At 33.0% G+C, this 16622-nt stretch overlaps 2 protein-coding genes across 2 annotated transcripts; one reads left to right on the top strand and one right to left on the bottom strand.

The window, feature by feature from the left end:
- Nucleotides 1-1326: 1326 nt before the first annotated feature.
- On the bottom strand, nt 1327-1928 carry LOC149484661 (flexible cuticle protein 12-like). The gene is made up of 2 exons (XM_089700379.1): nt 1811-1928; nt 1327-1732 (listed from the first exon to the last, which is right to left on the bottom strand). The coding sequence occupies exons 1-2, from the start codon at nt 1817-1819 to the stop codon at nt 1373-1375; spliced, it is 369 nt and encodes a 122-aa protein (XP_089556505.1). The 5' UTR covers nt 1820-1928; the 3' UTR covers nt 1327-1372.
- A 2738-nt stretch (nt 1929-4666) lies between these two features.
- LOC149484660 (flexible cuticle protein 12-like) lies at nt 4667-5202 on the top strand. Its single transcript, XM_089700378.1, has 2 exons — nt 4667-4709; nt 4789-5202. The coding sequence occupies exons 1-2, from the start codon at nt 4701-4703 to the stop codon at nt 5146-5148; spliced, it is 369 nt and encodes a 122-aa protein (XP_089556504.1). The 5' UTR covers nt 4667-4700; the 3' UTR covers nt 5149-5202.
- Nucleotides 5203-16622: the final 11420 nt, after the last annotated feature.

Below are 16622 nucleotides of genomic sequence, written 5' to 3'. Positions count from 1 at the left end.
ATTTTCAACGTATGCAAAACTATAACCTCCTTTGAGCTTAGTATACCAACAGCGGGACACCTTGTATATGTTACCGGTAATCTATACAATCAAGGTATTCTACCATATTTACAGGTAAAAGGTACATACGTAAAGTAGTTTCTAATTATTTCTGCCTACTAAAATTGCTGCTCTATGTTTATATGTAGACCTCTATCCTTTTATTCCTCAATAAATTTTCTTGGCTAATAGGTATAAGTAAAACAAGAACTGTAAAATATGTTTCACGGTATACATTACCGTGAAACATATTTTATAGCTCAATAATTATATTTGTGGGTACCTACTGACAAAAAATCTTCAAAACTTTAGTTCCTTTAAATTCAATAACTAATGAACCTAGCTAGCTAGCCTGTTATAAAACTACAATTTTGTACAACAGGCAGCTTTCTCCATTCTTGTAGGCCATGGGACAGTCAGCAATCTTAACATGTAAGTACATAATGAAAATAATGGAAAATCTTAAATATTTTTCTAACATTCAGCTTAGTCGTCTAACTTTAATTATAAAAATGTAGATAGAACTACTACATAATACACAATATATATATTTTTTTATTCTGGTGCTGCTGGATCTAGCAGTTCTTTTGTGTCAATAATAACTCTTTCGTGCGGCCCATGTCATCAACTACACGTCATAGATAGAGACGTAAATTAATTTGTTTATGTTAGTTTTATCTTTTCTCTCATCACAGAAAATCAATACTTACTTAAGTATAATGACGTCGATGATTATCTTAATCTTAATATATTTGTATAAAAATCTCGTGTCACAATGTTTGTCCTCAATGGACTCCTAAACCACTTAACCGATTATAATAAAATTCGCACACCATGTGCAGTTCGATCCAACTTGAGAGATAGGATAGTTTAAACATGTAGGTACCACGGGCGAAGCCGGGGCGGACCGCTAGTAATACTATATATAAGACACTTAATACTTGTAATATAAAACACATTTGGTTTCTGTTAGCATCCTTTGCTAATAAAAATGGTGTGAGTGTATATTTCATATGCCAATTATTGATATTAACACATTATTATTTAAACTGAATAATATGATAGGACTTATTGTTATATAAAGTTATACATAACTTTAGTAGGACTTACAAGTCCTGCATACTTTTTTTTTCCTAATCCCTATATTATTATTTTCTTCACTATCTAATTTATCATAATACATATGTGTTCGCATTCATCCGTCATTGCAAAAACTTTTATAGTTGTTAATACAACAAACTTATAATGCAAATCTAATAAAACAACAAAATATTATAAATAATCACTGTATATTTAATTCCGTATCGTCAAATCAAGCGCTTTCACTGGCAACTTAACCCTGGACGGGTTCAGGTGCTACCAGGGGGTGGTTGGTCTCAGAGTGGTAGCCGTCGATACCCGCGCTCCATTTGGTGATGTACAGTTCACCGTCATCACCGATGTATGAGACCTCGCCCTCAGTAACGAGCACGTATCCTCCCCTCCCTGTGGGCACGAGGTGGCCTCGCTCGGAGACCACAGTTCCCTCAGCTGTCACGTAGCGCAGCGCGAACTGACCGTACTGGTCATGCACCTCCTCGTGCTCCAGGGCTGGAAGTTGTCTTCGAGCGATCACTTTTTCCGTCTCCGGATCGTTTTCGTAGTGGTATGGCGCGCAAAGAGCGACTGCCACGAGCGCTGATAGTGCGATGTACTGTAAAGAGTGTTATTATTAGAAAAATACTATTATTAAAATAAGATTAAAAATACATTTCAAATAAAATGTACTTACCAATTTCATAGTGAAAATTATAGTTGTATTGCACACCGTGAGATACTTGTACAAATTGATGCAAATTCATAAATCGCTTTATTTTTATGTAATTCTAAATGAGTTCATTAGGAACTTGAACATCTTGTATTATGTGTTCATTAAATTTAGCATTCCTTTAGTTTGCAACACTGGCCAAACTTGACCTATATTGTATATTATTATTAATTATTATTTATTCATTAGCATGTCATTAGACATTTGAGCAAGGTAACGGAAATGCCAAAGAAAAAAAGGAAAATATTTTCAATAAAATTGTTCAATTGCACATGACTCAATAGAATTTTAATTCAATTACTAAATATAAATGCTTTTAATAGGATAACACCTATCGATACCGATACGTTGTGGAGATTTTGTCTAGTAAACCGAACCAATGTTTACTAAATAATTAAATATTATAATACGTTACCGGTAATCTATACAATCCAGGTATTCTATACAATACCTAGGCAATGTATAGAATGCCTGGCAGGTTCAGGCGAAGTATGAAATGTTATGATTAATATTTTTCCTTACATTAATAATAGTAATCTATGCAACGCCTAGGGAATGTATTGGAGTACCTGTTGTTTCACAGGTAATGTGTGAAATAAAATAGATTATGGTCTATATTTATCGATGTTAACCAGCCTACCTATAAAATTGAGTCATGTGTTCCTGCAGTTGAACAATTTTATTGAAAACTAGCTGTGCCCGCGACTTCATCCGCGTGGAATAGTGACTGCGTAGTAGTTACTACTTATAGTAGAGTCATTCATTTGACAGTTCAAAAAAATTCTGATTCAGAACTGAATAAAACTTACGTACCTATCTACCTACATATCAAAGAAAATCAAGAAATAAAATGCCTAACCTATATCAAATAGTTACTATTGTATTTATTAATAATTATAGATGAAAATTATGATTAGTAATTAGTATGTCGTATTATAATATATCGAAAATCAAGAAAGAAAGTTTCGATCGAAATTCGAAATTGCGGGACATAGCGTTTGAGGCGGTACCGGCCGGCCACCATTGCACCCGTGCGAAGCCGGGGCGGGTCGCTAGTCTTATATATAAAAATGAATCGCAAAATGTGTTGGTAAGCGCATAACTCGAGAACGGCTGAACCGATTTCGATAATTCTTTTTTTATTATATTCCTTGAAGTACGAGGATGGTTTTTATGTAGAGAAAACGTAAATATGTACCACGGGCGAAGCCGGGGCGGACCGCTAGTCTTATATATAAAAATGAATCGCAAAATGTGTTGGTAAGCGCATAACTCGAAAACGGCTGAACCGATTTCGATAATTCTTTTTTTATTATATTCCTTGAAATACGAGGATGGTTCTTATGTAGAGAAAACGTAAACATGTACCACGGGCGAAGCCGGGGCGGACCGCTAGTTATTTCAAAAAAAAAAAATATAAAAATCCCCAACGCAACGAAGAATCGTCGGGAAGTTTGTAAGTAAGTAAAATTATTTATTCCTTTTTTTTCTACATCCATAATATTACCTACATTCCTACATCAAATTAATTTTATAATTGCGAAAGTTTGCATGTGTGTTGATATGTCGGTGTGTTCATGATAGGTATTATCTATAACTTCTATAAGTTTTTTTCTCCTTGACATCTTTTAATTTGGGCCGTAACCGTGCACAAATGTATTTACAAAAAAAATTGCCAAAGGCCAGGGCCTATGTGACTTTGAGTCCAGCTTAAAATTTCCAGTGTGTCTATCCTTCCGCTCCCATATCCCCTCTTCTTACACAAACTTTCAACCCTTCCACTTTCCACCCCTTTTTTTTTTTTAGTGGGGAAATCTTGCATAGATACCCACGGCCTCCGGGGGAGGGGTCGTGGGTTATGTCGGATTCCTACCGACCAAAACCCCACTGTGTTCCGTCAAGCCGCATCAACGAGAGGGCCACGGGTATTGGTATAATTCTTCCGTGACCCCATCAGCGGCAGCCCGTCGCCGAGCCAAAACAAGCTAAGAGCCTGCCAGCTCTACCCTCATGGAGCGGCGTGAGCGGAACACGTCTCACGCCGCCTCATCGCACCGGACAATGGACTAAATCTCCCTTTCCACCCCTAGTAAATCGCAGAACCGATTTTGATGTAAACCATGTCTAATTGTACCCACTTGTACACGTTATATCCTGTCGTTTGACATGCTACATTTGGTTTATTTGTCCCCACTATCACCCCTAAAGTGCCCTATATGTAATAAACGGATGAACCGATTTTGATAAAACTTATCTAATTGTAATTCACACGTTACCCGTTCATATTTTGATATGCCGCTTGAGTATATTATTTGACCACATATTTTGATTATTCATTCCCAAATTAATCGCTATAATCTAATAAATGGATTTACCGAATTGAATAAAAATAATACTAGCTGTACTTCACTCGTTATTCACTTTCATTAGATATGTCACTTGGGTATATTTGACAACATGCGTTTTTTTTTATTCTCACTTTTACCCATATATACCTAGGTATAATAAATGGATGAACGAACCGATTTTGGTAAAATATGCCTAATTATACATCACACGTCATGCCCTTATGTCACTTGACTCTTGAGTATATTTAACAAAATTCATTTTTTATTCCCACTTTTATATACGAATAAAATAAATAATAATTAATAGTAATATCATGTAATATACAATATAGGTCAAGTTTGGCTGGTGTTGCAAACTAAAGGAATTCTAATTTTAATGAACACCAAGGTATATGATCAAGCTCCTAATTAATTCATTAAGAATTATATAAAAATAAAGTGATTTATAAATTTGCATCAATTTGTACGAGTATCTCACAGTGTGCAATACAACAATAAATTTCACTATGAAATTGGTAAGTACATTTTATTTGAAATGCATTTTTAATCTTATTTTAATAATTGTATTTTTTCTAATAATAACACTTTTTACAGTACATCGCACTATCAGCGCTCGTGGCAGTCGCTCTTTGCGCGCCATACCACTACGAAAACGATCCGGAGACGGAAAAAGTGATCGCTCGAAGACAACTTCCAGCCCTGGAGCACGAGGAGGTGCATGACCAGTACGGTCAGTTCGCGCTGCGCTACGTGACAGCTGAGGGAACTGTGGTCTCCGAGCGAGGCCACCTCGTGCCCACAGGGAGGGGAGGATACGTGCTCGTCACTGAGGGCGAGGTCTCATACATCGGTGATGACGGTGAACTGTACATCACCAAATGGAGCGCGGGTATCGACGGCTACCACTCTGAGACCAACCACCCCCTGGTAGCACCTGAACCCGTCCAGGGTTAAGTTGCCAGTGAAAGCGCTTGATTTGACGATACGGAATTAAATATACAGTGATCATTTATAATATTTTAAACAAAAAAGATAATAAATTATAAAAAAATAAATATGTAGATTTATTTTAATAAACTTATAAACTTAATATATTATTTATCTATACTAATATTATAAAGAGAAAAGGTTTGTAATTATGTAAGTATGTATGTATGCATGGTTTTCACGCATAAACTACTGGACCGATTTCAAATTTCATCATTAGAAAGCTGCATCTTCACTGAGCAACATAGGCTATATTGCACTGCGGAATCTATTGAAGATAGAACAAAAAATGTTCTACGGTATTATAGAATGGATCAATATCTACAAGAAAGTCCGCGATACCATATTATGTCCATCTTCAGTAGTTATGTTACTACAACAACTTTTTTACGTTTTCAAAGTGAATAGAAGTGCCGACAGTAATCAAACCATGTTATCGATACACAATATATATTAATCCTTATCCCATTAAATGATGTTTTATTATAGACTGTTTCAATACCAGCAAAATATTTTTTAAATTTAAAAAAATTGGATAATCCATTCAAAAGATATAACGAATTTTTGAAAGTGTCCATCTACAGAAAATAGTAGGTATACTGTTTAATACAATGAGCAGGCGTAGTGCTGGACGGGGTGAAGGTGATTAAAAATTAAACCTATAGTCCGACCTATAATAGTAGACTTTTCACTGTCACGATATCGCTATCTATGCGGGTGAAACCGCAGGGCATTGCTAGTTCGTTATAAACTCAATCACACAGATATGAAATGTCTCTTTTAAGGTGATGAATTAATTTTTCTAACATTTACGGCCCTTTTTAAACCTTCGTAATTTTTATATTATTAAAGTTGTCGTGATGAAAATTCTTGACAAGAAAGTTCAATAGTAACACAATACGTCTACCGTTTTAGAAACATGATTCCATGATATTTTCTCGATAGAAAAAAAATACAAAGTTCTCATTGTTATTTTTTTTTAATCTCTGGCATCTTCAAAATAACAAACGTAAACTTACGACTTTTTGGATATTAACTATAAAATATACAACCTATACGTCTACCGTGTTAGAATTTTGAAATATGCGATGGTTTTGAAATAAACAAGAAATACTTGAAATTAGCGCCTGACCAGCCAATATAGCGAGAGCCGCCCTGTACCTTCCTACCCCGATCGCTGCACGAGTCATTCCCGCTACGGCCGTCACACGGGGAACTTGTGTCGCTCGCGCAATCGTAAAAAAGGGTGACAACACGATAAGACAAAATGAGACAAATGGGGACAATAAAGAAAATAAGAAGAAGAAACATAAAGGTTGGAGGAAAAAGAATGCTTACAATTGGAACAAATTAATGAAGTAAGTTGGTTTTATTTTAAATTTGATGATAATTGTATTATAGACGATGTTTGATATGTACCCCTGTTTTAAGTACATAACGAATGTGTAAGATTTTTTCATTTATAGCATAAATAATCTTTTCAGAAATCCGGAATCCAGAAGGAAAATAAACCCACTGATTGTTCACAATGTGAACCCACTCCTTCGTAAGTACTTTTATTCAGTCAAAAATGTATGTTATCAACGCTCTACTGGTTTTATCGCATGATTCCATTTTTAGCAAAAAGCAACAAAGTGCAAAGAAATAAAAAATCATGGTGAACTTAGTGGAAGTATGGTGGACGTAATATGGAATTATGGAACAGGAGCTCGTTGGAGTAGTATTATATTTAAAAAAAATACGAAAAAATTTCAAGAATTTCTTAGTAGGTGGTAGATAAGTATGTTGTATAAAGAATTTGATGTTGATATTTATTTCATTTATACTTACTACACCTGTGCGGGAAATTGCTTAGTACTAAAACCGGTTTATATTCATATTTACATAGTAATGTGAGTTTTCATTTCGAAAAATTTTGTGTAAGTATATTAAATTGAGTTCCTGGGTGATCTGGAAACACAATTGGGCCCGGAGGATGGCGCTGCAGTCACTCCTCCTAATCACATGAACCGATTTGGATGAATATTTGTGTGCACATTTCATTGTTGTGGGATGATTGGTTGATTCGTTTTCACATTAGCTAATATTATGTATTTTTGTTGTTAGAAAGTAAACTTAATTTAATGTTTATAAATTATAATACATTATTATTGGTATAAATAAGCCAGTGTTCGTCTCACATTGCTGTACCTGCCTACCTATCCTACCAGGGCCTAACTTTGTTCTGGCTATTTTATTTTGATTATTTGTAATGAATAATTACAATTATAATAGAGTGCAAAAAATAAATACATGCGTCAATATATTTTGTGTTTTTTTTAAACAATTTTTTTATTTAAAAAAATATCATTCCGACCGCGGCTTTGCCCGCGTGGAATTAGGTTATATATCGTGAATCCTGTTTTATCCCACAGAAGTGTTCAGTTCGGATAAAAAGTATCCTATGTGTAAATCCAGGCAATTAGCTATATTTTATCAAAATTGGTAATGTAGTCTTGACGTGATTAAGTAACAACTAACAAAAAAATATACAAATTAACATCCAAAGTTTCGCATCAGTTTTACTGTATTAGCGATATCTTCCACTCTTGACTTTGACTGAGAAGAATTAGGGTTTATAACTTCTTTCAGAAATAGTACCTTTCATTTCTGGGCATGATGTAATATCTACGTCAGCATCAAATTCTATCTAAATCAATTCAGTAGTCCGCGTAATTAGGTACCATTTCATTTTTTCAGAGTAACAATATTTTTTGTTATTTTAAAGATTATTTATAACCTGTATTATTTTGTAATAAAGTAAACATTACGAAATAATAATAATTAATAATTATTAATAATGTCTAAGTAGTTGTTAAAAAGAAGATAATTTTGTGTTTATAAGCAAGAAAATAAAACCAATAAATCAACAATTAAATATATGTATAACAATATTATAACTGTATGACGACTCCATACATGTTTGTCCCGAGTCGGCCAGCGGCAGCGCGGCGAGTATGCAAGAATGACTTCGCGCACACCCGCGTTCGCGATAGCGAGCTATTAGACTCCGCCCGCCAAGCAGTGGATTTTTTTTTGTGTATCGTCTTAATGAGGATAATCGTCATGAAATATGTTGGATCTTCTTACGGTGCATTTACAGCAAACAAACATCGAGCTAGAGCTAGATCAAGAGCATTCTTCCGTGATCTTTTAAACTCTTAAAGACAACACTGAATACGAGTATACTCTAAAATTTTGAGTAAACTCGTATTCAGTGTTGTTCAGTATTAGAACATTGCATATATTTTTTTCTAACGAACTAATAACATCGAAAGAATGTTCTATACGCTGTGGTTCTACGCCTGTATACACTAAAATAATTTGACATATTGGGGTTAAAATTTTAATTCGCTCATTTGATCTAAATGCAGCGTTAAAGAATTTCAATTTTATAATTGGCTTTGCAACTGTCTTGTAATTCGGGAATTATACATAATATGTAGGTTGGAACAACGCATTTTTATCGTCAATTTATCAAATAATCGTTTATTATATTAATAGTATTCCATCGGTGACCCTTATAGAAAAGGTTTATGAAAGTAGGTGTAATAAATAATTTTAATTTCTGAGCACTTACGAAGGTACGTTACAGAGAAGTTTAGTTTAAAAAAAAGACATATCATAGATAATAGATATATAATAGAGATATAGATGTATTCTATGAACATCATTTTTGTTAGAATAACCACAAAAAGCGCACCATTTTATAGTTCCTATTTATTTTGTAGACGATTGGTACAAAACTATAATAATATACCATTGTATAACGATTGAATTTTTTTGAAAGGCGTCAAATATTGATATCTGTATCCGCCTGTTCGTATTTAATTGCAATTATTCTCTGACAAACCTTTATTACGATCAGCCCCCCTATGCAAGTGGCTTTCTGTTAGCGTAGCGTTCAATAGAATAGACTACGAATGTATGAGATTGACGTAAGCTGTAGATAATGAACGCTACGCTAACAGAAAGCCACTTGCATAGGGGGGCTGTATTTTTGAACTACTCAAATTATTTTCATGAAGCTGATGGAAAGCTCAGTGTAACGTGAAATTCAAAATACATTGTTTTTAATATTAAACTAGCTTCCGCCCGCGACTCCGTCCGCGCGGATGTCGGTCTTCGCGTGGATGGTTTATTTCTCCATTTTGAATAACTCTGACAATGACATCTTATAAATATCTATCGGACCCAAATACGGCTAGGCCTATAATAATACGCAACGTGTGATCGCGGTTCTACAGAACAACGTCTATAATTAATAAAACTGAAAAATTAAGATTAATTTTTTTCTACGTATTTTTCCAGGATAAAAAGTATCCTATTTTACGCCCAGGATAATAAGGTATAATTATACCAAGTTTCATCGAAATCGAACCGTTACTTTTCACGTGATGCCTTCACATACAGACAGACGGACAGACAGACAGACAGACAAAAATTTTTTTAATCACATATTTGGGTTTGGTATCGATCCAGTAACACCCCCTGGTATTTATTTTTTCAATATTTTCAATGTACAGAATTGACCCTTCTACATAATTAGTATATGTATAGATGTATATAGAATAATATTAGATATATTATGTTCATTTTTAGGAGAGTTAAGAAGTTTGTTTTTCAATTCTAATTATAGATAGACTTTTTTAGATTTAGTGTATGATGTAAATTGCATTAGCATACATTTACTATATTGATAAGAAGTGATAAATTATATGTTTTTTTTGCACTTAAACATTGCTTTAAGTCTGAATTCAATGAAAAATGTCAGTATTTTTTGTAAAATGTAAAATAAAATTAAATTGCAAAAATAATCATTAATTATAATTGTGCATTACAATGTGACTTTACTATTTAGTATTTACATATGAAAGTAAGAAAAATAAAATAACATAGGTAGGTATAACTGTTTATTTGTTCGGGTGTCGGTAAATTATTATGCTAACAACTTCAATAGGTTTTACGGGTTCTGGTGCTTTCAAAGGGTGGTTGCTTTCCACTTGGTAACCATCAATGCCAGCGCTGTATTTGCTAACTAGCTGTTGCCCGCGACTTCGTCCGCGATTACGTCGTTTTAGGTCATTCGTCGTTTAAAAAAAATACGTGACACTTTATTTTTGAATGTTCTTAATTGTCTCTTATAAAATTTAACTACATTAAAATTGAACACTCTGAAAATCTTAAAATCGGAGAAAATTGAAAATCTGAGGAAAACATGAAGGAATATGATTTAAATTCTACATTACTTAGTATTTCAAATAATAATCTAAATTAAATGTAGATTAACAGTTTGAGCGCACCGTTATAGAATATGTACCTAAGTATTAAATTACGTTAGTTTACATAGTAACAAAACAAAAACACGATGACTTTCTTTCGCGCTCGGTACCACAAACTAAGCATGTTAATGGTACGTGGCCCGCGTCACTTGACCCCCCGCGAGTTCCCCTCCTTTGCTATGCGAAAATACATTCGTCGCCCTGCTGTAGGAAAAATTGTAATACTGTGGCCTGGGCGTTATACACGCCCAGGGAGTTCCTGAGTGCCGATAGACGTCCGTCTATCGGCATTTATAACAAATATCACCATCTTGAGGAAAAGCTTCTAATGTCGATTTAAAACTGCATACATACGAATTAACCTGATGAAACATGTTCTAAAATTGTGAAATGAGTTCAGTTTTAAATTCGAGAAATATTGATAATTCTTGTATTCGACTATTCGTTGTAGTCGAATACAAAATATATTTAAAGAAACTTAGGTTGGCCTTCAGGCAAAAGGGATCCTATCAAATGGTAAACTTGACCTGGTATCTTAAAAGTAAGCATGAAAGGACCTTCTGATAATTGTTGAGCACCAAAGGATCATTTGAAACGCACTACTATGAGAGCGAATATTGTCTAAGAACTGTTTAGATTGCACGTCATGTTCCTCTAAAAGTAGTGATTTCAAAGGTTCCGGTGTATCTTCAAACGAAAGCCGACTCCTTACTCCACTTTAAAGCATTACAAAAATAACATACTACGTTAATATCGCCTATACAGAAGATGATCTGTAATCAATTGTGAGGTTATAAGAAAACCCACTTTTATATTTGTCGGACCCCACCACCGAATTCGTAGATTGATCTTCTATGTTTACCTCTAAGTCATTAAGACTATGCGAAATCTGTCTGCAGTAAGAGGGGCCTCTCGCTATTCGTCCGTTTCCAGAGACCGAATAGTTTCAATTCTTAATCTTTCATTAAACAAACTTAATAATCGTTTTTGTCTCAATTAATTGTAATATTCGCGTCCCTACTCTAGTCATTGCTTATGCTCATGTTCATCTTCAAGAGATCGAATAATATTATGGTGCACCCTATCATTTGTCAAACGGTCTTCATATTGAGTAAAAGTTTCAGATTCTCGAGATAAAATGTGACGGCCGTGATCAGCTGTGAGACGTTATACCCTCTCAGTGAAGGTTTCGGTCTCACGGGATAGTACATGCCGTTCGCGGTCAGCTGTGAGCCGCAATTCTCGTTGTGAAGCGGTTTCAGGTTCTCGGCATAACACGTGTTGTTTTCGGCCTAGAGTATACCTCTAATGATTCTTGAGAACTCTTATTTCTCATTTTCTTAGCTTTGCTCGAATTTCGAGATAAAGATTTTTTAGGTGGCACTGATGCATGAAAATAAAAATTGAGTTAAAACGGACTGAGAGTGTTATAGACAAATATAATCAGAAAGCTTCGAACTCCTAAGCTATCGGAAGTTACACGTGTTATTGTGAGTCAACCATAAAAGATAGACATTTATGATGTCGGGAGATATTTTTTATATAATAAGGAGAACATTTCTTTCATACATGATTTCTGTGTAGCTTTAACCATTAAGGTTGCACACGCGACGAAAGCTTAAAAATGGAGTTACTGCTCTGCTCAGGAATATGAAAAATAATTGTACCAAGTTTCGTTTAAATCCGTCGAGTAGTTTTTGTTTCTATACCGGTTATACGGACAAAAATTTTACTGTTTGCTTCTTTGGCATCAGTGTCTATCCCTAATCACCCCGTGATAGTTATTTAGGAAATATATTTCATGTACAGATTTAATATACCTAAGTATACATAATATATTTAGATTCCAATTTCCATGTAACGCTAAATTCGACTATACAATAACTAACAGACAACGCAGGTTACTCTCGTTTCCGTAAGTTGAGGCGGCTACATATTCGGTCCTCATAACATCACTTTTAGTGAACGAAACGACAGCGCGGTTTAATTCGATGCCAACACCATCAGAAAAAAGGAAATATTTTTAATTGTGAAAAAATATTATGATTTACACTATTTTAATATAAAATATATGGCTGTGAGTGTGTAAAAATAAATCCAGCTAGTTTCACATCACACTTATGTTTATAATTAGCTATACGACATGAAAATATACATATTAATTACCAAGCAATAATCATACAGGTAAATACTGAACAAAAGTATTAACAGTCAAAGTTTATTTTTACTAACATTTAACAACACCCATGTAAATGATGAAGAAATGATAATTATCAACGAACTAACCTTTTCTATAATACTTAACACAGCACATTTTTTAAATTATCTTGCTCAACTCTGCTCAAAAATTTGAGGGTTTTGTTGGAACTGTAATGTGTCAAAACTATGATATATCTAAACTACGATACAACTTGCATGCGGAAATGCTCATTACAATCAGTGAATTTAAAGAATAACTAACAACAACTATTCAATTTTATTGAGCTGATGAATATCTTTTGCCTGGAAGAGATCACCGCCGCCTAATAAATATACTGTGTTTTCTTATAAAATCGTAACATAATTTCTTTTATCTACTAAATTTTAATAAATAAGTTCTTTTTGTTATTTTTATCTAAAAATGATCTTGAGCTTATATTAGGCAAAAGTATACATTAACTTTTTATATTTTCAGGACCGCACCTTAAATGGGGTGCTCGGAAAATATGCCTACGGATTATTAATAGAGAAATGATACCTACACAACAAAGTTATGTTGGTTCCATTTTATTTATAAATTATAATGAAAATGGGCAAATATAAAACATATTATGTAAAATGATTAAAAATAAATAAATGAAGCAACTACGATTCAAAGAAAACATCTTTTTCAGTGTGAAAATGCCCTAAGCAATCCTGGATGATGAGTAGGTATAATATCATGTACTCTCATCCCAGTACGGTCGGTACCTCGATAGCCATAACGATAAATATTATAATCAGATAACAGCAAAGTCAGAATAAAAATCATAACTTGTACAGTTGTGAGTGCAAAATTTATGTTTCATTTGGCAATAACATTTTTTTCGGTACTAAAACGTAGTAGTTTGATATGTGGTTGGCTGCCCCTCCTCTCCTTCCTGAAAAATATCCTCCAAAATTACCCGAGATACTTCCAATGATTGAACCATACGTTGGACATTAACTTCAGTCAAAAATTGACGAAGCGGATGATTACTAATTTCCACTTAATCCTTGCTGCCACTATCTTCATCATCAAATCATCAATTTTCAAGTGGTGTTGTAAATAGTCTTCCAAAGGCGATATAATTTTATGAACATTGAATCTGTAAATAAAAAATCAAACGTTAATAATTGTAAATCAATAAAAAAAGCTACTTACAAATAAAATTTTATCAACAAACTACTGTTCCCAACGCACCTCAAAATCTTGTAAAAGTCAAAAAGAATTCATCATTTTATTATTTCATTCTAAAAGTGTAATATAAAACCATTATAAAACCAATAAAAAACATGAATTGCTATCATTATAAAAATAAATACCTATAAAAGTAACAACTTACCTTTTGTGGGAACGCATGGTGAAAATTCACAAAACACGAAGATTGAATTTGATATTTTTGGTTTTATGACATTTATTTTAATTTTATTTATTTATTTATTTATTTATTCAAATGCTTTATAAATATAAATTTATAAATAATAAATTTATAAAGAATAGAAACATTCGATCACGAAATTATGTGGGTTCGAGTCCCGCCTCGTGATCGAATTTTTTCTATTCTTTATAAATTTATAAAACACGAAGATTAAAAATGTAACCAATGAACACAATCAATATTAGATTAATTGTAATGGTGTCTAGTTTGACTTAAAATAATAAACATCTACCCTCAATTTTAAAAATGTAGTATATTCACACGAAATATAAGCGCACCTTATAGGGAAGGGAAGATATGGGTTAAAGAGTTAAATAAATAACATGATTATATTTAAATTATTAATTTTCAACAGTTGTTCAGTAGTGATAACATGTAAATTGATTTGATTTTTACGAAATCTCATAGATGGCGCTGTTTCAAATTTGTCTTTATTATACTACTAAATTCATTAAACTGTTTCTCTGCCCAAATTACGTAAATGACATAGTTTTTATTTTGTAAAGCTAGATAATAGCATGGCTTACTCGAAACCAACATTTAAACATGAGTCTTTAGATTGTACGCTGTCGTAGTACACGGAATATGTAAGAAAAATAAAGGTTCACAGCTCCTCCCGCGAAGGTGATATCATGATAATATGTTTAAACTATCCTCACCCGACCTCTTAGGAATATTCATGCAAAATTTGAAGTAAATCTATGCAGTACTTTCTGAGATTAGCCCGGAAATACATACAGACAAACAGACAAACAGACAAACCGACAAACAGACAAACAGACAAAAATTCTAAAAACTATATTTTTGGCTTCTATATCGATTATAGATCATGGATCAAGTATTCTTTTAAAAAAATATTCAATGTACAGTTTTGACTTTCCTACGATTTTATTATATGTATAGATTTACGAGTCGCCATCGCGGAGATCGAAGGAGATCTCGCCTTCAATTATCAATTTATGATGGTTTTATTAAAAAATAACTACTTACTTTCTTTACCCAAATTGAGGGAAACAATAACATTCATCACATAGTGAATGCTGTTAGTTGTTTATTGTTATTTTTGTTAATGTTTACATGCTATTGAGAGCTTTAACTATTGAAATAGCATTACAAAAGGTAAAAGTTTTAAAATCGTTATCATAAACTTTTAACTCTTCTTCTTGCAAACAACAGTTAAGGCTAGCTTTATATATATCTAGTTATATAGCTAACGGGTATTTTTATAATATACCTACTTACATATGAATTTTTGGTAAATACTGCTTTGATTTACATGGTTTTATTCGCTCTTAATATTCACACATTATATTATGTTACCTGACCTTTACATGAGCTATAATTCTTTCATTTACAATATCACATAATTCTTCATAGATTTTTAAATATTTGTACGATACTAATATATCCCTAGACTTTGTCGATGTGTGTATGATGGTAAGAATGTGCTAAGTATCTAATTTTCATTTAAATAATAATAAAATGCATTATAAACTATGTGCAATAATGTGTGTTTTATAGAATTATTGTGTCATTTAACAACTACACCTATAAAAATGCTACAATTTTGTAAACAAAATAATAATTTATAACAAAACGTGATGTCTATGGGGATTCTCGTGACTAAATTGATTTCCTATATTGCATTAACTTCACGCATCTTATTCGTATTGTAATATATTATGTTATAAATATCGAACTAACTGTACTTAGTGTATTCACCTATATCATTAAATAGAAACGTTTTTCTATATTCTATTAATATTTACTTATTTAGCTACATACCTAATGATAGAGTTCGTTTTTCCTTTAAATACAGTTTCATCATTACATTGACAACATCGGTTGAGCTAAATTATTTGTCATAAATAACAATAAAGATAAATAATATGCACAAGAACCGTAACTTAAAATTATAACTCAAACAAATGATGTCAAGCGGAAACTTAATATTCGATACTTTGCAGCTATGCTATTTATTTAATTCTTCAATATTATCTTCATGAAGCACTTCAATACTGCTCTATATAATATTTATAAACGGATTTAAAATAACAACATTATCTGGATTGTATATTATACATAATGGAATTTTTCGTGATATATCATGCAAATACAAATAATCGCAATTAAAATTAATGCCAGACAATCTCCCTGTTACATAATATTATCTGCCGATTAAATTGACAGAGAGCTCCTAATTATAGCCGATTGAGGATGGTAAAATCTGTGATAAAAGCTTTGAAAAAACCAAATCTATTTTGGTTGAGGATGCGAAATGCACCTTTTGTGTATATGTACTATAAAATCAAAAAAGAGCGTGTGTTCCGAGCACACGAGTCAGAAGTGAAATTTCTTTGGCAAGATTCAAAGGTACCAAAATCGTCGCTTTACTCTATCATGTGACGGTATTCGGTAACGGCCTTGAAATTTTACTCTCAACGCGCCTAAGAAGATTCAC

The sequence above is a fragment of the Colias philodice genome, chromosome 11 (genome assembly GCF_061535455.1).
Source record: "Colias philodice isolate Cphi_HAF_F1 chromosome 11, ilColPhil1 Martin Lab GWU primary, whole genome shotgun sequence".
Taxonomy (NCBI): domain Eukaryota; kingdom Metazoa; phylum Arthropoda; class Insecta; order Lepidoptera; family Pieridae; genus Colias; species Colias philodice.
This window is presented reverse-complemented; position numbering and strand designations above follow the sequence as displayed.